A 22,563-nucleotide genomic window follows, 5' to 3' on the forward strand; every position below is an offset into this window, starting at 1 on the left:
CTGATAGATGGTATGAGCTTATAATAATATGAAATATTTGATAGCTCACATATGAAACTCCATACTTACTGTATAGAGGAGGTATGAGTGCAATACACAGAAATTTTAAGATGATTTTTAAAAAAACCGTAAATGAGGTTACGTTATACAAATTATTCTGTAACCTGTTTTTCCTATACATGTACCTTCAAAACCACTGACCCATAATATTGTCAATTATACCTCAAAAAAAAAAAGGCACTGACCATTACCAACATAATAGGTTTAAAAAGTTCTAGGTTTAATTTGTATTCTTAATGTTAAACATCTTTTAATTTTTTTCTGGTGAGAGTTCACCTCTCAGTGATTTGTAAAAGGTCTCTCTGTACAGTAAGACTATGACTTATTTGATATATTGCAAATATTTTTTTCTGAATTGGGTAGGAATCTTTTTACTTTTTCATTCTTTACGAGTAGAAGGGTAAGAGCATAACCATGGTGCTAGACTACTGGGTTCAAAATTTGGATGATGCTTTCTAGCTAATAAAACTTCGGCAAATTAATCAGCACCCGTTACAGTTTGTGTATGGGAACAACAGTACGTAATTCCATAGGTTTTTTTGAGGATCCAATTATTTTTCTATTCATGTAAGTTTAGTTCATCTACCTAAAGTGCTTGGAACAGTGCTCAGCACATACTAAGCTTTATGTGTTACTTATGACGATGATCATCATCACAGATGACATATATGGAGTCATTGTATTTCTTTAGTCTTGTTTGGTAATTAAGAAGTCATCTAGAACTACCTCTTTCATTTTATTTTGGCCGCACTGAGCAGCATGCAAACTTCCCCAACCAGGGATCGAACCCGTGTTCCCTGCATCAGAAGCACGGAGTCTTAACTATTGGACCACCAAGTAAGTCCAACTACCTCTTTATTTGAAATACTTATAAAAGTTTCCAACTTCTTGTACATGTTGAAAACTTTCAATAAAGATCTCTTGGGTACAAAATATGATCCTGGTGACTCAAAATTAATTCTACGAACATTATTATAAAGTCATACTTATTTTGAAAGTCTAAAGTTCTTTTTTTAAATGGCAAAAACATAAGACAAAACAAGCCACCATGTTGAAATTTTTTATTTTGCTGAAATGTACAAACAGAATATAACAGTCCACATTCTACGCTTTCTAAACATTTAACCACTGATGATTTCCGTAAGATGCTGTTGTTTTTCACAGTTCAGATGTTTGATCTTCTGTGAAAGCCCAACATGCCTTCCTTTCTACCCACCAGATTAGTCTTTTTCAGAAGTCTTGCCGTATGTTTTCTTTGTTTGCCTCTCCATGTTGCTGCTTCATTTGAAAGAGTTCATTTTCTAATTGTACAATAGTCCTTTCAATCTCATAATTCTTACTGACCAGGGATACCCAACTAGAAAAGAAAAAAGGGGGGGAAATTACTTAATGTGAACTTTCCCTTATAAGATTTTTATAGTATATATATTTTCAGCCAGGGTCATAACACTAACCTTCACTTTTAGCTTTACATTTTCAAAAACTGAGGTGTAATTAGGCGGGAAAGTGAGTAAAGGGTGTATAGGACCTCTGTATTACTTCTTAAAATTGCATGTGAACCTACAATTATCTCAAAATAAAGTCTAATTTAGAAAAGAACAAATTAGAAAGAGCTGAAGAGATATGAAAGAGTGAAGTTGGTATTTAATTGGATTAACAAAAAAGGAGAGAAAATAGGGCAGAGGCAATAAAGAAAAATGATGAAGAAAATCCTACAACTGCTAAGATAAAATTCCATAGATTCAAGGAATCTTCCCCTTCCCCCAGAAAAAAATCCCTAGGACAAATGAAAAGAAACACACATGTACATGTAGAAGATTATATTAGTTTGAAGAACAGTGTGGAAAGATGCATAATAGACTGATAACATGGGGTACTTAGAGGATGAGAGGAAGGTGGAACAAGGACAATGATGTGGGTGATGGAGGCAGGGAGGTTAGGGAAAGAGCAAATCAAAAATGAAAAGAAATGATAAAAAAATCATGACTATATTCAGAGATTTGTACAAACTTATTTGAATACATGAAGAACAACATTAAAAAATATATATATGGGGTTCCCCTGGTGGCGCAGTGGTTGAGAGTCCGCCTGCCAATGCAGGGGACACGGGTTCGTGCCCCGGTCCGGGAAGATCCCACATGCCGCGGAGCGGCTGGGCCTGTGAGCCATGGCCCGTGAGCCTGCGCGTCCGGAGTCTGTGCTCCGCAACGGGAGAGGCCACAACAGTGAGAGGCCAGCATACAGGGGGAAAAAAAAAAAAAAAAAAAATATATATATATATAAACAAAGGGAAAAAACCCCTGAGACACATAAAATTATCAAGAAAGTATGGAATCTCCCTCCTGCAAGAGTTAAAAAAATAGACTTTTTTCCTTTTAAAAGGAGAATATAGGTAAAATCCTATTCAGAGCAGAAGTACTGGGCAGAAAACAGGGTGCTCTAAGATCAGAATAAATTAGCAGTGGTTCAGTTTTTGTTTCTAACTCTCATTTCCTTCCGAGCCCATACTTCAGAAAGAGGACGAGGCAGTGAAGAGTGGGATTCAGAAAACAGCATTTCTGTGACACCTGTGGCACCCCATTTGAATACTGTTTGAATTATATTGTTGAATCTTGATCTTAAAATGTGCTAAGCAATTTAAAAGGTGATGGGATTGTAGATACTCACGTTGACTCCATTTCTCTTAATTTAGATCCAGCTGTGAGTTGCATGTTCTTTCGCTGCCAGTTTAAGTCTTGAATATGTTTCCTGTAAAAAAAATTATTTATACAACCCACCTACATTCTAAAATAAGACTAAAATCAGCAGAAAAATCTATAACTAATACATCTTTAATCCTTTGAGAAGAACAGGTATATGTATGTGTATATATATATACACATATATAGTCACAGACTAATTCCAGGAAATAACTTACTTTTTTTTTTAACTTTCTTCTCATTATTTTTCAATTACAAATTTCATAAAACATGCTCATGGTGAAGAATTAAATACACACACACAAGTATGCACACAGACAGAATAAAAATCCAAAGTCCCTCCTCCCATGTGCTTCTCCTTCTCCCTGATAACTTCTGTTCAGTTTTTGGTGAGTGTCTTTCCAGATTCTTTCCTGTATATGTATGTGCATGTATAGATTAGGGTGTTTTGTTTGCTTGTGTTTTTAACATAAATCAGATTATACATGTTATTCTACAAATTTTCCCCTTCTAAAAGTACCTTTTCAATGTCTGCAGACTTGCAAACTGCAAATGACCTGGTAGAGATGTTTTCAGACCTCAGGTCTATTTCTCCTCCACTCAGGTAGGGCAAACCCAACACTAGACACTGGACACAGTGGATCATCAATTATTTACTCTCATATGACTATAGTCCAAAGGTTCCTTTTTCTTCTCATTCTATTTATTAAGATTCACCTCAACTTTATTATAAAATAAGAAGAAAAACAATTTACCTTAACTTCTGGAGCTCTTTCTGTGCATGTTCAATCATATGAACTAGATTTCTAAAAAAGAAAAAGAAAATCAGATTAATGTACATTAAAATCACATAGTACCAACTAAAATGTACTATCTAGTTGATACAAAGTCAAGTTTTTCTGCTAAAAATAGTTAATATTAATTGAGCTCTCTGTGCCAAACACCATGTTAGACACTCTATAAAACTAATTTAATTCTCATAAGAATTCTTTGAAGTAGGTATGATTATCCCTATTTCACAAGTTAGGACACTAAGAAAGATAAAGTAACTTGGTCAAGGTAACATGGTTAAGTGTCAGAGGTGAATTCTACTTCAGGTCTTTTAAACTCTTGAGCCCAAACCATTTACTGATATTCTGATTTTGTGTACTTATATCACTTCTTAAACTGTTATTGTCTTTTCATAGACAAGATGGGAAGTATCTGATGAGTGCACTCATTTACACTCCCTTTTGTCTCTTTATTCCTTTACCTACATTTATCTTGTCACTCTCCCGTCTACTGCTAGCTAGAGAGAAGAAAAAAACTGTTGTGGAAGGCTACAGATTCAGATTCCAGTACAAATCAGCTCTAATGAGCAGAGGGGAGAAGTTGAGCCATACAGAGTTCCATGTGATTATTATTATTAGAGAAGTGATTCAAGGGTAAAGTTCAAAATCTATCTTTTCCTAAATAACAGCTTTACTGAGATATAATTTACATACCATCTCAATTTCCTCTTAAGGCAGTAGAGTCCATTTCAACCACATTGGCCCTACTATGCTCTTGCTCTAGATCCAGTATTGTTTCCCGGCTATTGTGACTCAAATTTCCTGCTGCCCTTCTGAGTTATTCTCCTATCTCCACTGACTGATTTCCTATAACTAACTCCAATTCTCTAGAGATTTGGTCTTCAAAAAGTGGTGCCTCTCCAGCTTTCCTTTAGCTCATCCCAATTTCCCTGACTTTGACACTCATTCCATGCTGAGGACAATAAAGCTTAGTACTCTATTCCTGACCTCCAACCATTAATAGGGAGCTTTCTTTTGAACCACCTCTTCCTAAAAGCCCAGTTTGTGGTCTTCTCCCTTCTTCCAGCCTCCCTCTTAAGTACACAGGTCTCTCCTCAAGTACTCTGAATGCTGAAACTGATCACACTGCATCATGGGAGTCAGAAGACTTGGCTTCTAGTCCCAGCTCTGCCCTAAATAGCTATGTTTCCTTTGACAAGTCACCTGACATCACTTGGGCTAAGTCTGTTTATTTGTAAAATTAGGGGCTGACCTTGAAGGTTTCCCTTCAGTTTCAAGTACAGAATTCTCTCCTTATTAATGAAATACTATTTTTTTTAAAGCAGTTCGGCACCAAGACCTACTTAGAGCTAAAAGCTTTCTGCCTAGCATATTTGACACCCTCAAATCCTATCGCGGAGAAAGAAAATATAGTACAGCTCCTCTGGAGAAGCATCCATTGGGTTTGGAGGAGACAAAATATGTGCAGGAGAATGACCAACACTATAAAGTGTTATGTAATTAAGTGTACAACAAGTGATGTGCATAATAATTTGTATAGTTACTCAGAAGAGATAGAGAGTACCAGAGGCAGAATTTTAATCAGGGAAGAAAAGGAAACAGATTAAAGTTGGGCCTTCAATAAGTCGAATTTGGGTAGAATAGTTAAAGGTATTCCAGGTGGAGATAAGGCCTGAGTAAAGGTTCGGAGGCAGAGTTTATGATAATCACCAAGGAGAGGACTAGTTTGGCTGGAGTGAAAGTCTACAACTGAGGTATAGCCTTTTGCTTTGAATATCATGTTAAATAGCCTGGACCTTTCCTTGTAGGTAAGGGAAAGTTATTAAAGGTTTCTAGGCAAGATGAAAGCAATGCTCTCTTCAATTTAATGCCTCCTCCCCACCCCCCATCCCCTCACCTATGTTCTCCTCCATTCCTGGAATGTTCTCGCTCTCCTCTAAACATCCAAATCTCACCCTTTTCTGGAACCCCTGTACACTGTTGGTGGGAATGTAAATTGGTGCAGCTACTATGGAAAATAGTATGGAGGGTCCTAAAAAAAAAAAAACTAAAAATAGAACTACCACATGATACAGCAATTCCACTCCTGGGTATATATCCGGAAAAAATGAAAACTCTAATTCGAAAAGATATACGCACCCCAATGTTCACAGCAGCACTATTTACAATAGCCAAGACATGGAAGCAACCCGAATGTCCATCAACAGATGACTGTATTAAGATATGGTGCATATATACACATACACAATGGAATATTACTCAGTCATAAAAAAGAAATACTGCCATATGCAGCAATGTGGATGGCCCTAGAGAACATTATGCTTAGTGACATAAACAAATTGGACAGAGACAAATATTGTACGATGTCACTTATATGCGGAATCTAAAAAATAATACAAATGAAAATTCATGCAAAACAAAACAGACTCACAGATATAGAAAACAAACTTGTGGTTAGCAAAGGTGAGAGAGAAGGGGAGTAGGGACAAATTACGTGTATGGGATTAACAGATACAAACTACTATATATAAAATAGATAAGCAACAAAGATATACTGTATAGCACAGGGAATTATACCTGTTATCTTGTAATAACCTACAGTATAATCTGCAAAAATACTAAATCACTATGCTGTATACCTCAAACTAACACAAAAATCAACTATACTTTAATAACCCCCACCCCCATTCCCTAATCTCACTCTTTTATAATGGTCCTAATCCTTAACGTCCCTTTCTTTGGATCTCTAGTTTATGGACCACAACACACAATGCAGCACTTGCCCCCATACTGCCAAAAATGAACTACTAGTTATCTGGCCTAGAATATCTTGCCTTCTCAACTAGATAAAGCTTCCTGAGGACAAAGATCACATTTTTCCACTTTGTGAAATACACATTTTGGGGACTGATTTGTTCTCAAATTTCTTAATCATCCCAACCCCATTTTCCCTTTAATTCTCCTTGCAACATATTCACAGTAGAAACTGAATTGTTTGTTCTGCAGTTTCTTAAATTCTGGATTTTGCCCAAAGATCCTTATGTGGCCAATAGACATTTAAACATGATTCTGAAAACTTGAGAAAAGGTATTTATTATTTTGTGATTTTTGCTTTACTGTTTCAGGAATCTAACAAATAGTTTTATGCACAGTTGTGTAGTTCAATGGCCTTTTCTCCTTAAAAGAGACTCGGGATTTTAGGGCTCAAAGGAGCCATGGAGATCATCTAACCACTGAGTTTTACAAGTTGGAAACTGAACCCTAAATAGATAACAAAACCTAAAGCTAAAGCTAGTTATATGGAACAGAAACAGGAGCTAGTGGCACTTTTGTTTCTGGTGTTAATTCTCTACTTACAGTCAATTCTCATCATTTGCAGATTCTGTATATGTGAATTTGCCTACTCACTCAAATTTATGTGTAACCCCAAAATCAATACCTGCAGTGTTTTGTGATCATTCATGGACATGCTCAAAGCAGCAAAAAATTTTAGTTGCTGGGCATGCACATTTCCAGCTGCATTGGAACAAGGAGATACGCCACCTTCTTGTTTCAGGTCTCATGCAGGGATGACCAAAGGATAGAGTTTGCTTTCCAACTCTGGCAAGTTACTTAACACTTCTGAACTTTATCTTTTCTTTTATAAAATAAAGAAAATACAGAATCTGCCAGGATGAGCTGTTTTAAAGGATTTAAGATTATAATCTATCTGAGATGTGTATATATACATATGTACATATTTCTCCCAGGAGAAATGGTTCAGTATTTGTTAATTCAGTATCCAAGGCCACTTTATAAAGCACAACATGCAATAATGAGAGCTAACTGTATAAGCAACCCCCCCACATTAAGGATTACACTCTACCAAGCTGTGATTTGTAAATCAGACCTCAGAACTCATTATTGCAATATTACACAACAAATGTGTTAGGTTTATATTCCCTTAAACTTTGAGATGGGTCTCAAAGCCTTTCATATGGGTTGTAGTTCTAGGACATGACCCCAAGTGAAAGTCCAGCTATACTATTTTTATCCCACTTCTACTCTACTTCCCACATTAAAAAAACAAGACTGGTGAGTGGTCTTAGCACTGCAGGGTCGGGGGCAGAGGGGGTGCAGGGCCTGGGCCCTGGTCCCCTGCCTTCATTCGCTCTGGGGTCACCAGTGGCAGTGCCATAAGGAGCCAGGTGCCATCCAGAGAGTCAAATCTCCACCCAGCATGGGGCACGTTTCTCCTCCAGCTGTAAACACGGTATTTCTTAAGTAAACATTTAATACACTCCCTCAGAAAGGCAGCCATGGGGGCACGAACCACATGTGGGTGAGAGGAGAGAATTCCATTCTCTTGTCCCAGTGCCTCTGGGATGAGAGGGTGCTAAGGCCTGCAACCCTAGTCCCGGTGCCCAGGAGGGGGTCAGATGGAGCTGGTCTCCAAGGAAAAGACTGCATCCTCCCGGCTGGAGGTAAGAGGCGGGACCTGCTGGGGAGGAGGTGGCCGAGAGTGAACCTGTCTGCAGCACAGCCCTGGCCTCAGCAGAAGCTGCTAGTGAGCACCCTGTGGTGGCTGGGGGTCACGTGCCTGGCTGCAGCTCTTAGGAAAGGATGGGGCAAAGACCGGGGCATTCATCCTCCCACGAGGCTATCTGTGGGCGGGGGGTGAGAGTTTAAGTGGCAGATGAACACCGAGAGGGAGAAAGAAGCCTTGTACTGCCAACTGAGCCAGGCAGTCGGGCAGGGAGGGCAATGGAATACGGCACTATGATCTGTCTTGCTGATTCCTCTCACTGAGGGGGAATGGAGCTCAGATCTGTAGGGCTGAGGCCCAGATCCTCCCTCCAAAGGCTATCCTTTTCACAGATCCCAGGAGACAAGAATAACTGACTGCTATTTTAACGGTTGGAAACTCCTAGAACTTGGACAGGACTAACAAATTGGTGGCGCTGAGATGATGCTCCCCAGGGCGGCTGCCAGGCCCGAGACCCAGGTAAAAGGCAGGAAGAGACGACAAGGCTGACTCCAGTGGGAAGAGGTGAAGAGTGGCTAAGGGAGAGGATGGCTACCTGGGCCTAACTGAGGCTAGTCCGCCGACTGGGCGGAGCCAGCCTTGACTTCGGGCTGACTTCCACCCGGCTGCTGGGTGTCCGAGGTGGATGAAGTGGAGAACAGGGGAGGGAGAAGAGAGACAGGCACTTGAGGCACTGAGGCTAACAAGCTGGGCCTCAGGAGCTAGGGAAGGAGGTCCTGCCACCAAGCAAGGACGGGCTAGGAGTCCTGCAAGACAAGGGTACGTGGAGGCTGCCCACCTCACCCGAAAGGTATAGCTACCTGTGACCTACAGTTCCAAGACCTTAGTCAGAGCTAAGAGACCTGGGGAGGGCAGAAGGGAAGGATAAGCAAAAGGTAAATAACCTGTTAGGCTTGAACCGTCACTAGGACTTCAGAGTGTGGGCTGTGGCCAGGGAAAGGTGAGGGTGCCAAGTCCGGGGACTGTTTTTCCCACATGTTCATGGACAGACAAGACAGCTGCCCTGAGGGAAGGCGGGGAGGTGGGGCAGAGAAGGGGTGCGCACTGCAGTTAGGGGATGTGTTCTCCCAGCTGCAGCTCAGAGTAGACTCTAGGTTGTCTGAGAAGTCAGAGGGAAGAGACAAGAGACAGATGATGACAAAGAATTTCAGCTGAGGGAGGGGAGGGAGGGGCCTGGTCACCTCCTGCTGCCCTGCTGGATCCTGCTAAGCACAGCTAGCCATCTGCCCAGGAGGAGGAAGAGGACTTGAGAAAAGGTGGAAAGAATGTGAGCAAACACATTGCTGAGTTTGCAAGTCTGGGCTGATGCTGTGCAGGTCTCTCCTAAACTCCCAGGGCCGAAGGGCTGTCTGTGGCTCTGGGGGGAAGCCCTCCTTGGTCACATACCAACTTAAATGCCCTCCAACATGTCCCCTATCCATCCTATGCTGGTTTAGAGAAAACAAACAAAAACAACTAAACACAAAAGAAGAATTCCTTTTCCCTTCCTTGCTTTGCTGTAATGGGGTTAGAAGCCAGGTGAGGAGCAACAGGGACAGCTCTCCTTCTCCTGGCAAGGGGAGCGGACACCCCACTTCAGAAGCCCAGGAGTAGGGAGGTTGCAAGAGTCGTTGGAGAGCGGAAGAAAGGCTACAGACAATGGAGGTGGGATCACAGGGTCACAGCCAACAAGCCCACAGGCATCTAATGGCCATGGTCCACCCCGTCAGCCAGGTCCATCCTTTCCCATCAGACACATTTACACTGAGGGTAGCCCCTAACAGTAAGTCCCTGCAGTGAGGGAGATGACGGTCAACACTGTCACTATATGTGACACCATGGGGCCGGCACACAGGGCACACCCCTCACTGTGAGGAGATGACAGTGGCAGCCGGTTCAGGACACCCTGTTCCTATGGCAATGGTCACAACTGGGTCTTGGGGACTCAGGCGGTGTCTGACGACCTGGACATCTGGCGGGTACATCTGGGAAGACGACGATGCAGGAGGCAGGAGGTGATGGGTGCTGAGCTCACAGGAGTGACAGATGCCCGCCGAAGACCCAGCTGTGTCCCAGGCAGAGGTTTGGCACACAGTTTTTTCTGGGAATCATACTCTGGGAGGAAGATCACTAACAGAAAGGTAGGCTTGTAGAGCTGGGGTGGGCTGGCCGTTCAAACGCCAGGCAGTATGAGATGATCACCCTCTGTCCCTCCCCCGCTCAGAACTCCTGGTTTTAAAGGGCAGTAGAAGGAATGGATTCCCTCTTAAGTCCTGGTGTGGCCCTGGGCTTCCAACTGCTTAAAGAGGACAAACCCAAAATACAGATCTTCTTTCTCGAGTTCTCCTGGCCAAGCCCTGGTCCTCCCCTTTCAGGTGGTTCTTGGCCGCTATCATCTCCAAGGCCCAAGGGCCAGCCAGGAGCAGGCCACCAGGGAGTCCAGCAGTTCCTGCACCTGGTGGGGAGGCAGCACAGAGGCCTCCTTCTGGCTTCATGCCCCCCATTCCAGAAGAAATCCCCAAATTCTCCATGGAGGGGCAGGCCTTCTCTAGGGAAGTGAGGTGTTATAAGCAGAACTAAGAGATGGGTAAAAGAAAGAAGACAGGAAAAATAAAGGACAAAAACAAAATAGCTCCCTAACCCCTTATAAAAATGAAATTTATACATATGCTTTGTCCATATTGAGTTTCTTTAAAGAAATTGGTGCCTGTCCACAGCATAGCTTCCTGTACTTCTGAAGTCTTAATTGTTTAAATTTTTTAAAAAAAGGGCGGGAAAGGAAGACAAAAAATTAAAAAATTAAGCAAAACTAAAAGGAGGGGGAAAACCCAAACAAAAGCTTCACACTGCTGGAGATCCAGCTGTTGGGAGATCGCCAACCGGCCAAGCCACCGCCTGTACCCTCTGCCGTCCTCTGTGCAAGATATGATGAGACTGTGGGTCCCGAGGATCAACCTAGTTTAAAAACACCCAAGATGCTTTGCCCTGAATTTTAAGCAGCACATGTGACCCACTACTGGGCATATACCCTGAGAAAACCATAATTCAAAAAGAGTCATGTACCAAAATGTTCACTGCAGCTCTATTTACAATAGCCAGGAATCGGAAACAACCTAAGTGTCCATCAACAGATGAATGGATAAAGATGATGTGGCACATATATACAATGGAATATTACTCAGCCATAAAAAGAAACGAAACTGAGTTATTTGTAGTGAGGTGGATGGACGCAGAGTCTGTCATACAGAGTGAAGTAAGTCAGAAAGAGAAAAACAAATACCGTATGTTAACACATATATATGGAATCTAAGAAAAAAAAAAAGGTCATGAAGGACCTAGGGGTAAGACGGGAACAAAGACACAGACCTACTAGAGAATGGACTTGAGGATATGGGGAGGGGGAAGGGTAAGCTGTGATAAAGTGAGAGAGTGGCATGGACATATATACACTACCAAACATAAAATAGACAGCTAATGGGAAGCAGCTGCACAGCACAGGGAGATCAGCTCGGTGCTTTGTGACCGCCTAGATGGGTGGGACAGGGAGGGTGGGAGGGAGGGAGACACAAGAGGGAAGAGATATGGGAACATATGTATATGTATAACTGATTCACTTTGTTATAAAGCAGAAACTAACACATCATTGTAAAGCAATTATACTCCAATAAAGATGTTAAAAAAAAAAAAAACAACAAGACTAAAGGTGGCATGGGTTTAAAGGAAACAAAAAGGCTTCTTACTCATTATACACTTTCCAGGCATTGCATCCATGCTGTGACATTAGTTCCAGATTCTCAATTCGAACCGCTTGATGCTCTAACTGGGCCATAGAATTGTTTACGCATTCTTGCCACGCAGTAATGTCATTTTTCTGACCCGAGGAAGGGGCTGGAAGTTCATATCTGAAATTAAACAACAATGAAATAAAACCACATATTCCTCCAAACCTTTCTTTCTCCTCCCAACAGAATGCCTCATGGGTCTATGCACACTGTAAAAACTGCAGAAGACTGAAGATAAGATGCAGACCTTGCAATAATAAGAAATCTATTTATCCTAAGAAACAATCAATTTACAAATAAGATTTAGCACCATTATACACAGTAACAAAAAATTGTTCACTTTAATGAACAATTCAATAAGCTACACTGTGCATTCATATAACGTACTGTTATATTAGCTATTAAATGTTATTAAAGAATAGTTAAAACATTAAGATGTTTATAATACATTAAGGGAAAAAAGGATAGAAAAAAATATGCACCTACATCCATCTACCATCCCACCCACGTACCTACACCCCTCTAGAGACAAAATGGCAAAGGGGTATAATAATTTTTACATTTTGAATTCAGCCTTTTCTCTGTCTTCATAATACCCAGTCCTTCAACACTGCCAACACAGCCAGCAACATACACTCTTCATAAATCTCAGCTCATTACTGAGTTACTACAAACTAACTTCTAATTTCCATTTTGTTATTTTTACTAGGTACTGTAAAAACTCCAAATCATTCCTATGAAAAATTGAGGGATATGCAACTGGGATTAAGAAGTGATAAACCATTTTGTTTAAAAAAAAAACAAGCTTACACATGCATCATGAATGCAGCATTTTGGGAACTTCTAATCATAACCCACAGTAAGAAATATTTTACACTGTGATCCAGTCCACAAATACACACAGCTGAACAGAAGTTTCACAAAACAAAACTTACCTTTACATGCAATGCATTCTGGTATTTTCTATCCTACTTCCTTAAAAAAGTGCTGTGGTGTCTTACTAAACTTACTTCACAATCTACTGCTTAAAGGATCATGACCTACTTATGGGTTCAAAATATACTGTTATGAGGAGTTACTATCATGAAAATCTTTAGAGCAGAAGCACCTGGAAACAGAACTGAGGAGTCCTAGGAGTTTTCCTGCCTTTATCATTCAAGCCAGATAGGAAATGGAGCACAAGAAAAGAAAAAATCTGGTCCTTCGGTTCTATAGACTAAAATCCCTCTTTTAATCTGTACATATGCTGAGAGGATAACCCTATTGTTCATGTGGCCCTCTCTGCTCTGCCAGATTAGTTACTGGTTCTCATAATTTCATAGTTTTCTTAGAGCTGAAGGGGACCTCAGATGTTAAGCAACCCAATCCTCCAATTTAGTGAAAGTAACAAAAGGGTGTTTTGGTTTTTTTCCTGAAACAGTTTTGTAGTAAAGTGGTATGGGAAGGGAGACAGTAGAACCAGAGTCAAACTATGCAGGTACTCTAAGTTTACTAATGTTGCCTGTGTAAGAGCGAAGCACTACATGTCTAACCAGGAACCTTTCCTCGGGAATTCTTTTTTCTTTTTTTTTTTTTAAATTACCTTTCTCTACTCTATTCTCTCCCTCTAGAACTTTTTTTTTTTTTTTTTTTTTTTAATTTTATCTTTTTGCAGTACGCGGGCCTCTCACCGCTGCGGCCTCTCCCTTTGCGGAGCACAGGCTCCGGACACGCAGGCCCAGCAGCCATGGCTCATGGGCCCAGCCGCTCCGCGGCACGTGGGATCCTCCCGGATCGGGGCACGAACCTGTGTCTCCTGCATCGGCAGGCGGACTCCCAACCACTGCGCCACCAGGGAAGCCCCCCCTCAGGAATTCTTAAACATGAACTTAGTTACAATTTACCATTCCCCTGTTACTGGATTTTAAAATAGTTTGCATTTTTAAATAATGGTGCAAAGAATATTTTTGAACATTAACACAAGATTATATGAACCACTATTATAACTATTACATGAAAAAACATAAATGCATAAAAACAGACAAGATTTTTTTCTCTTCCACATTTATTTTAACATGGCTACAGCAGTTTTACTAATAAATTAAAATTAAGCAATGATTTGAGGCCAGCTGAACCCAGAAATAGGACTTACCGTTTCATACTGAGCAATTCAATTGGTTGTCGAGCAGCCAATCTTTCAAATTCATTTCTCATTATGTCGGTCTGATGTGTAAATTGAAGAAAGAATTATTTCCAAAATCATATCAACAAACTGTATTACTATCCATTATTAACGGATCATTTCCCTTCCCCCCAGGTCTTCTCTGCAGTCAGTGCTCTCTAGAATCTGGAGAAGTGCACAGGCACACACACACTTCGTATGTAAAGGGGCCCTCAGAGAAAAGGATTAATCCTAAATCAGTGGTTCTCAGTCCAGCACACATTTAGAATCAAATGGGAGTTTCAAAAACAATTCCAATACAATTCACATTATCCCTCCTCTCCCCCGCTACAGGACGTGATTATAACTTTTGCTTTCAACTCACCAGTTGATTGTAAAGTCAAGCCAGTGTTGAGAACTATGGATCTAAGTATTCACTGGGGGCATGGGAAGAGAGAAGAGGACGTGGGACATAAAATAATTTGCTTTAGCGCTATGAGCCTAAACCTATACTTTCTTTTTGATCCTGGCTGCTCTTTTCACTTTACTCTTTGCAAAGGAGTAACAGGGGAAGGGACAAAAGGACCTGGTTCTGCTGTCTGCTCTAACAATTTTACTATTTTTTAAAAAAGGTGGTATAGCTCTACCTCTTTAAGTCCAGTGTTTTGGTCAACATCTTATTCCATTTAGACTAAAGAGTAGGCAAAAAAGACCTTCCAGAGGTCACATTCCTTGCTTAAAAATTGTGCATTAAGCATGTCTTCATTGGAGAAAGACTTTTTTTTGGATTATTGCTGAGTTTCACACAACTCTAAGAAAATGTGGTTACTTAGTTTCCTGCAGAAACTAAGGCATTCTAGCTAGAAGGCTATGCACAGTGACAGAGTAAAAACTAACAATTAGGTAAGACAGAAACTACAAAAATATAGTACAAGCCAATCTTCAGCCACGTAACACCACATGGCTAGTAAGTGACAGATCTGGAATTTTAACTCAACTCTCTTCAAAGAATGAGCCAGTTCTCACAGGGCTAAGTCGTAAGAAGAACTCCAGGCATGAATTGCACACATTAAGCATTCATTAAACTGCCTTAGGCACTCTTTATACATTCAGTGATAAATATCTGGGTTCCTATCGTGTGCCAAACACTGTTTTAGGTGATGAAAATACAGTGCTGAAGAAGACAAAAAAGATCCCTGCTCATAGAGCATTCTCATTCTCAGCTTAGACAGGCCTTCCTCAGCCACCCTATCTAAAGCAGTCACCCAGTCACTCTATATCACATCATTACTTTAGTTCTCTGTATAGCTTTATCAATAATCTGATATTTTCTGATTTATCTGTCTCCACACTCTAGAATTTAAACTCCTGTTCCCCAGTAACTCCAATAGAATTGATTTTCGGAAATAGTTGTTAAATGAATTAATGAAAGAGCAGTTCAAACGCAGTTTGAGGAGTGCTTAAGGTCTTGGGCAAATTAGTTAGCCTAACCTGCAGTTTTCCCATCTAAAAAATTGGGATAATAAACATACGGTTATATAGTTCACAGAGCTGTTTTTAGGACTGAGACAGTGAACCCAGTACACTATTAGCTTCTACTATTAGAAAGCGTTAACTAATCAGTATACTAATTATAAAGACAGGAAACACAGGTTGTATCTAAAAGAGGTAAAAAGAAAACTGGCTCAAGTATTTAAAAGTTTGTGACTGAATGCAGTTATCTAAAACTTTCAGAAATCAAGCTAATAAGTACCCATTACTGTCCTTAGTTCTTAATGTGATAACATCTATATTTGGGCAACATCATTTACAAAAAGCATGGGAAAACAGCATGCCATAGGAACATCTCTCTCCTACTTAAAACTTAACCAATATTTTTTTTCATGTTACTTCAATAGGAAATCCTGCGTTTTAATAACAGAATTCTTTCATAAATAAATGGTTAACTGTAATGGGGGAAAAAACGGAACATGTATGTACTAAAATGCCTAACAGAATCCATTAACTTAGAACTGATATTTTACATTTCATTCAGCTAATTAGACCCTAAATAGTATTTTGGGTGCACTTCTGGGCTAAATAGCTAAATGGTTTGATATGGTTCACTTAGATATGATTTATCTCTACAGTCATTCACGTCCACCCAGTAAATATTTTAAGACTTTTGATACAAAGGCCGCCCTCCAGTGGTTCTCAGAGGCTTAGGTAACTAGGCTTTTGTAAATATATTAAAAAACCCTAGATCACTTGTTTTACAGTAGTCCTTAATTAGAGAGAAGAGGATCCCTTTGAGAATTTACGCAATAAACCTATCTCGGAAAAACGTAACACTAAATTTTGCACTGTTAGGTCAGTTCGCGGAGGCCCAGAAAGTCCTTCCGTGGTTCTCAGAATAAGAACCCCGGGGAAGGCTTATCTGTGTAGCTATTTTCAACTGACTGACAATACCTATACAACAGGGTAAGTAGTAGCTAAGCAAGTAACAGTTAAAGCTGGAATTTAAAATTCACTTCTACGTGGCGAAGCCTCTCGATCCAAAATAAGGATTCACAGGATCCTGGTTCATACGCTAGGCTCAAAACATCACGCTTACTTCAAAAGCGGAATAATCCGGGGCTGTCAGGTAGCTCAGGTAGTTCTTGGTAGGTCGGTATCTGCGTGTTTCCTCCTCCACCAATGCCGCAGCCTAAGAACGAGAACAGAGGCCAGGGTAGAGGCAGCAAATTGTTAAGCGATTCTTCCAGCACTAAGGGCCAGCGAGCGCTGAGTCAGTTACACAGACACCCCGAACTTACCGCTTCCCGCACACCAGGCGCTTCATAACCTTGGTCAAAATACGGCAGCGCATCCACCACAACCTCTCCGGCCACCAAACCCGTACCCGCCATTCTTAGGTTCGCCGAAGTTTTCCGACTCCGCGCTGGCTCAGGTTCACTTAAATACTCCTGCGCCCTACGTTAACGTAATGACGTCGCCTGCGCATCAGCTTTGGCGCCTGCTAAGTTAATTCTGATGGCGCGCTCGCTAGAAATTGCCCGGCCATTTTGTTTTGGCCGGAATTGACGTCACGTCGTGGTTTCCCCTAGTCAGCGGTACATCTCAACTTCCTGTCCCCACGTGCTCTACCGTTTTGCCTCCGACGGGCAGCAAAGTGGAGAGGAGTTGGGACTTTCGGTTTCCTCCAGGACGCTGATATTTGGTTGGGGAATCCTTTAAAACTTTTGGAGGGAACTGGCTGCAGGATTTGGCGGGGAGCAAGATACTGGTTTCCCACCTCGGCTTTACTCTCCTAACCTTCCACCTTCTTCCGTTAAACTTCTCTCTCTTTGCACTTCCTTGCTGTATCCCCATCATTCTTCGTTCTCAGCGCCCGAGGGTCTTTGCACTAAGTGCAGTTCTTTCACAGATTCTGGAAGTGGGCGCTAGTCTCCAATTAAAATTGCGAAGCTTTAGACTCTGCGTAACAAAAGGAACCTGATCTCGCCCCCAGCGCGAGATAACCGCCCGCTAATCCCATCTTTTAAAAAGACTGTGATTTCGCATTCAGGGCGTGTATAAAATCCAATCATTTTGCCCTTAGAAATTCTGGTAATAGAATAGTTTCTCATTGCCTCCGACCACTCCTGCTACTGCTGGTGCCCAGTCTCTGGTCCCTGGCTTCCAGTTCCTTTTGACTAAGCAGGGAAAGACCAAATAAGGTAGTCGGACTATATATACCGTGCCCGGTGTGCAAATCTAGACCCCGACTTTGCCAAGAGCCTGGAAATGTTGGCCACTGTAATTAAAGCTTGGTTAGTCTTGGATCGATTATCTTTTACCTACCATTAGATAAATGTGTTAGCTATAGATTTAAGTGAAGTAAAATATCTTTACAGCTTAAACAATTTTATTTCAAATTCTCCAGAAGATCCATTGAATTTTTTGTGTTTATTCATTAAAAGATCCGTAAACATTTTATACAAATTTTCAGCGATTATTTTACAAGTGTGTCCAGAATTTGTAATACTTTACAAACAAAAAATAAAACAGACCAAAGAAAAGGAAGCAGCTTCAGATCGCAGGGATAAGACTCCCATCCCTGAAGAAAAGGTCTCCTCACAGAGGGATGTCTGGGATCCACCACAGTAACACCTTATACCCCCATTTTATCAACACTCAATTCCCAGTTACTAATTGTTCCCTCAGGGTGGGAGTGTTAGAGGAGACCAAATGGGGACATGTCTGGTAAAAGCCCCACTGAGGTAAGCTGCTTAATAAACTTTTTTTTTTTTTTTTAACATAGGCTTAGTTCTATTTTCTTGGCCCACATCTATAGGAATTGAATTATACAGCACCCATCTTAAATGGTGTCTGCTTCAGATCCATTCACGCACACCTGAATGGGTTGTAATGACAATACTGCACAAGTTAATAAGTTGTATCATAACACAACTTATAATGCTTTAAGTTTGAATAAATATTTTTTATGCCAGTTAAAGCCATCAGCAGGAGTTGAAGAAAACAAACTGACACTTGCTGTAACATTTATCAATTAGCGTTACACCAATGCTGACAAATTCCTCTTTCATACCACTACTACTACTTTAGATATTATGGGTTGGAGTGATTATGTGGTGTGTGCCCAGGAAATGTCCATATTCTGAGTCCAATTTAACTAGAGCAAAAAGTCCAACATTTCTAGAGGAACCAAAAAAAGTCTCATCTAGACACCTATAGTTTGAAGTCCCTTATTCTCAGAGCTGCAAGTTGACTCTGGTACACTTCAGCTTAAAAAACAAAAACAAAAAAAAAGCTTTTTCAATAACTATAGTCCCACAGAGTTCAAATTTCCATCTGTAGGAATAACCAACTTTCTATGTGTTCATAAACTAATAGTCCTAGCTTCAGTTTAAAGTTATTTAAACTCTGAATTCCATTTTCCTCATTAGTAAAATGCAGATGCAAATATCTCATAAAGTTGATTTAAAGACTAAACAAGATGACATACATACATGTACCATTCATGGCACATGGTGGACACTAAAAAAGAAGGTAGTTCTCATGCCCTTAAAGGACATTTTCCTGTTAGGTATATATTTTTTTCTTTTCTTGTTTTTGGCCATGCCATGCGGCATGTGGAATCTGCATGGGGGATCTTAGTTCTCGGACCAGGGATCAAACCTGTGCCCCTGCAGTGGAAGCATGGAGTCTTAACCACTGGACTGCCAGGGAAGTCCCCCATTAGCTATAATTCCCCAAAGTTTAATGCTGACATGCGTGGGACAAGCTACCCAAGTGCCACACAATGTGGAGGAGGCGCTATAAAATGTCTATTTTTATAAGATACTCAATAACAGTGATAATACATAGGGCTTCCACATAAGTGAGATTCCCCTAGACAGGGCATTAGACCAAAAAAAAAAAAAAAAAAAAAAAAGAGTATAGTCCTTAGCTCAGCTCAAACAGCCCATAGGTTTAAAGCTGCCATGGTATTTCAGTGATGAGAATTATGTGTGAAGGGCTAGTCCTCTACGTCTATCATGCCTCCGTAGTACCTTAAATGCAGCACTTTTCTCATTGTGCTCATCTATGAGCTGTTTTTAAAATGCAACACCATCTCTTTCTTGTAAAAGACAAATGCCTTCATAGACTAAGCTCAAAACACAAAGAATGAGCTCAAGAATCAAAAAGAAAGGCCACTTAAAAAAAATCTGGTGGCAGAGTAAAGGGAGCATTGGTTCCAGACTACTCCCAACAATTCTCCAGTGATTACTACAGCAGCAACAGGAGAATCCTCCTCCGAGAACCTGGCCCGCTCTGTAACCTTTCAACTTTCAAGACTTTGTAGAATACTTCAGGGCATCTTGACTCTTGGAAAAATAGTTTCTTTGTCACTTTCTGTTCTATTTAGGATGGAGGCTGTCAATCAAAGATTTCATTTCTTCTGAAGAAATTTCATTTTACTTCCTAAAGGAAAAAAGTAGAGTGAACTCTCATTAGTTCATTTTTATTTATTATACATTATTTGAGGCAAGGGATTAAACCTAGTCATTCAGAACAGCCCAGAAGTAAGCTGCCATCTCAAGCTATCAGTTGATGGTTTTTTTTGTTTTGTTTTGTTTTTTTGCGATACGCAGGCCTCTCACCGTTGTGGCCTCTCCCACTGCAGAGCACAGGCTCCGGACGCACAGGCTCAGCGGCCATGGCTCACGGGCCCAGCCGCTCTGCGGCATGTGGGATCCTCCCGGACTGGGGCACGAACCCGCCTCCCCTGCATCGGCAGGCGGACTCTCAACCACTGCGCCACCAGGGAAGTCCAGTTGATGTGTTTAACCACCAAAAAACCCCAAACCAAACCAAACCAAACACACACACACAAAATCCCCACATTTCTAATTGTAGAGGTAGAAGAGAACTGAGACATCATCTAATCCCATGGTTTTCAAACCTGACTGTAGGTTAAAATCAGCTGTCCTGCTCCCCAGAGATTTTGTGGAGCCTGGTGTGGGGTGTGGGGTGGATTTTCTTTTTGTTTTTTCTTTTTCTTGCCGCACCACACAGCTTGCAGGACCTTAGTTCCCTGACCAGGGATCGAACCCATGCCCCTGCATTGGAAGCGTGAAGTCCTAACCACTGGAACGCCAGGAAATTCCCTGGATTTTCATTTAAATTCCCCAGAGATTATAATATTGTAATCAGAGCTGAGAACCACTGATCTAATCTAACACCATGGTATAAAGATGAAATAATAGCCCTAGACATGATTGTCCATGGTCTCTCAGCTAATTAGGGGCTAATTTTAATTAGGGGGGCATATATTTCAAAGACCAATATAAATACCATAGAATACAGGTTCTTCATTGTTTGGGGCTACCACACCACTGTTCTCCTACATCATACTGGATAATTAAAAGTTAAATATAATTGAAAAATCATAAACAACTGTGTTTCCTTGTGAAGAGTAAAATTAGAGACTTGCAGGAAATCCTCTTTTGCCTCAGATGCCCTCTGAACCAGGTATTTTTAACCTGGAGCATATGGATGGGCTTCAAGGGGGTCCATTAACACCCTAAAATTATATGCATAATTTGTTTGTATGCTCCAAGTATATTTTTCTGGGAAAAGGTACAGATTTTAATAAGATTCTTCCAGGGATGTGGCCTAGAAAAGATTAATAATCATGATATGCAGAATTCTTATATCATGAGGGAGCTTCATCTGAGGAAAACAGCCCCATGGACGACTCTGATGGAGAATCCTAACCTCTGAGAAAGACTTTTGTCTTTCTCCAAAACACTTTGGAAATAGGGTCATGGTTTCTGGTCACCCTCCTTGAGGTTATATTGTTGATGTGATGATAAAGCTTTTGTGATGAGGCATGCTTACCGCAAAAGTTTTTTTTTTTTTAACTATATTTATCTAACAGGAAAACACAGCAACTTACCAAGAGTCCGCAAAATTCTATTCACTCCACTGGGCTCAGACTCAGGAATTGTTTCCAAATACTGGAGGGCCCGGATCTCAAACAAACCTACAAGAAAAACTCATGTTGATGAAACTGCCATACATTTAAGACTGAAAATCAATTGAATAAAACTCTGTACTCACTACCAATGTACTTCCGTAGCTAAAACAATATCACAAAATAAATGTTTCCCATAATAAACAACTCATAGTGACCCCTTGTAGCTTTATGCTATTTTTTTATATATTATTTTCAAATCTTTCAAGTACTCACTAAATACAGAGGGAGAACTTTATGATGAAACTGACCTTTCACCCCACTTTTCCGAAGCTCTCGGTCCTGGATGAATCCTGCAAACATCTGAGTTTCCATGAAGAGATCCAGGAAGTGGCGTACACTTCGGGAGGTGTGGGATTTACGGAATGGCTCCCTTTGGAATACACGCTCCCCATGCTCAGTGACAGTCATGCTCAAAGAATAATGTCCCACCAGTTCAACAAAAAACCTGACAAATGCTTCGGACACCAGAGAGTTGAGTGTCACATCTTCTGCAAAATGAACGAAAAAAGAAAGAAGGAGGGAAAAAAATCCCCTAAGTTTTGTGTTTATAGGGACACTGGCTCCAGTTATCAAAGTGACGCCTAGGGGATCATAGATTAAAGGACAGAGAATAAATGTAGGAATCCTCATTCTTAGCTTTCTTGTACTCTTCACGACCTGAAAAAAAGCAAATGGCTTATATCCTTACCTTCATGTTCTTCCCACGCATACTGTGGTCTGCACATCTGTGATTTCACTGTAATGGCTCTTTCAAAGGCCACCAGTGAGAACCAGCCAAATTTAATCTCCTTTTCTATTTTTATCCTCCTTTAAACTCTGTGCTGTATTTGTGCTGACCTCCTCCTCATTCCTCTTGTCTCCCACAACTTTATGCTCTCCTGATTTCCTGATTCCTCTCCTGCCTTTAGGACCAAAAACATTGGTTTTGCTCTTGCCTCTTCTTCTTCTTCCTAGGCATGGTCTTTGGACCCCTTCTCTTCAACATTCCTTTCCTTAAAGAGCTAACTGGTATATGCAGAGAGAGCTGGCTTTCTTTGTCAATAATTCTCAACCTCAGATCTCCAGTCCTGATATTTCACCAAA

The 22,563-nt window shown here is 40.9% G+C and overlaps 2 protein-coding genes across 3 annotated transcripts in view; both read right to left on the reverse strand.

The window, feature by feature from the left end:
• Positions 1–1,112: 1,112 nt before the first annotated feature.
• On the reverse strand, positions 1,113–17,455 carry BCAS2 (BCAS2 pre-mRNA processing factor). Its single transcript, XM_079934307.1, has 7 exons — positions 16,772–17,455; positions 16,570–16,662; positions 13,968–14,038; positions 11,795–11,956; positions 3,515–3,565; positions 2,728–2,808; positions 1,113–1,417 (listed from the first exon to the last, which is right to left on the reverse strand). The coding sequence occupies exons 1-7, from the start codon at positions 16,862–16,864 to the stop codon at positions 1,291–1,293; spliced, it is 678 nt and encodes a 225-aa protein (XP_079790433.1). The 5' UTR covers positions 16,865–17,455; the 3' UTR covers positions 1,113–1,290.
• A 354-nt stretch (positions 17,456–17,809) lies between these two features.
• DENND2C (DENN domain containing 2C) overlaps positions 17,810–22,563 on the reverse strand; it is a 93,312-nt gene continuing 88,558 nt past the window's right edge. For both annotated transcript variants that reach the window (XM_079925126.1, XM_079925127.1), the window contains exons 17-19: positions 21,729–21,968; positions 21,400–21,486; positions 17,810–19,922 (exon numbers count right to left, since the gene is read on the reverse strand). In XM_079925126.1, the coding sequence (XP_079781252.1) occupies positions 19,891–19,922; positions 21,400–21,486; positions 21,729–21,968 (359 nt within the window). In that variant the 3' untranslated portion in view covers positions 17,810–19,890. The remainder of the gene's footprint in view (positions 19,923–21,399; positions 21,487–21,728; positions 21,969–22,563) is intronic.

The sequence above is a fragment of the Stenella coeruleoalba genome, assembly GCF_951394435.1.
Source record: "Stenella coeruleoalba genome assembly, chromosome: 1".
Lineage (NCBI taxonomy): Eukaryota > Metazoa > Chordata > Mammalia > Artiodactyla > Delphinidae > Stenella > Stenella coeruleoalba.

Excerpts from the sequence above, each read along its gene's own strand:
- BCAS2 (XM_079934307.1), bottom strand. The coding sequence starts at position 16,864 with ATGGCGGGTACGGGTTTGGTGGCCGGAGAGGTTGTGGTGGATGCGCTG. Across the intron at positions 11,957-13,967 it reads GAATTGCTCAGTATGAAACG|ATATGAACTTCCAGCCCCTT; the intron begins GTAAGTCCTATT and ends GTTTAATTTCAG. Across the intron at positions 2,809-3,514 it reads AAAGAGCTCCAGAAGTTAAG|GAAACATATTCAAGACTTAA; the intron begins GTAAATTGTTTT and ends TTTTTTTTACAG.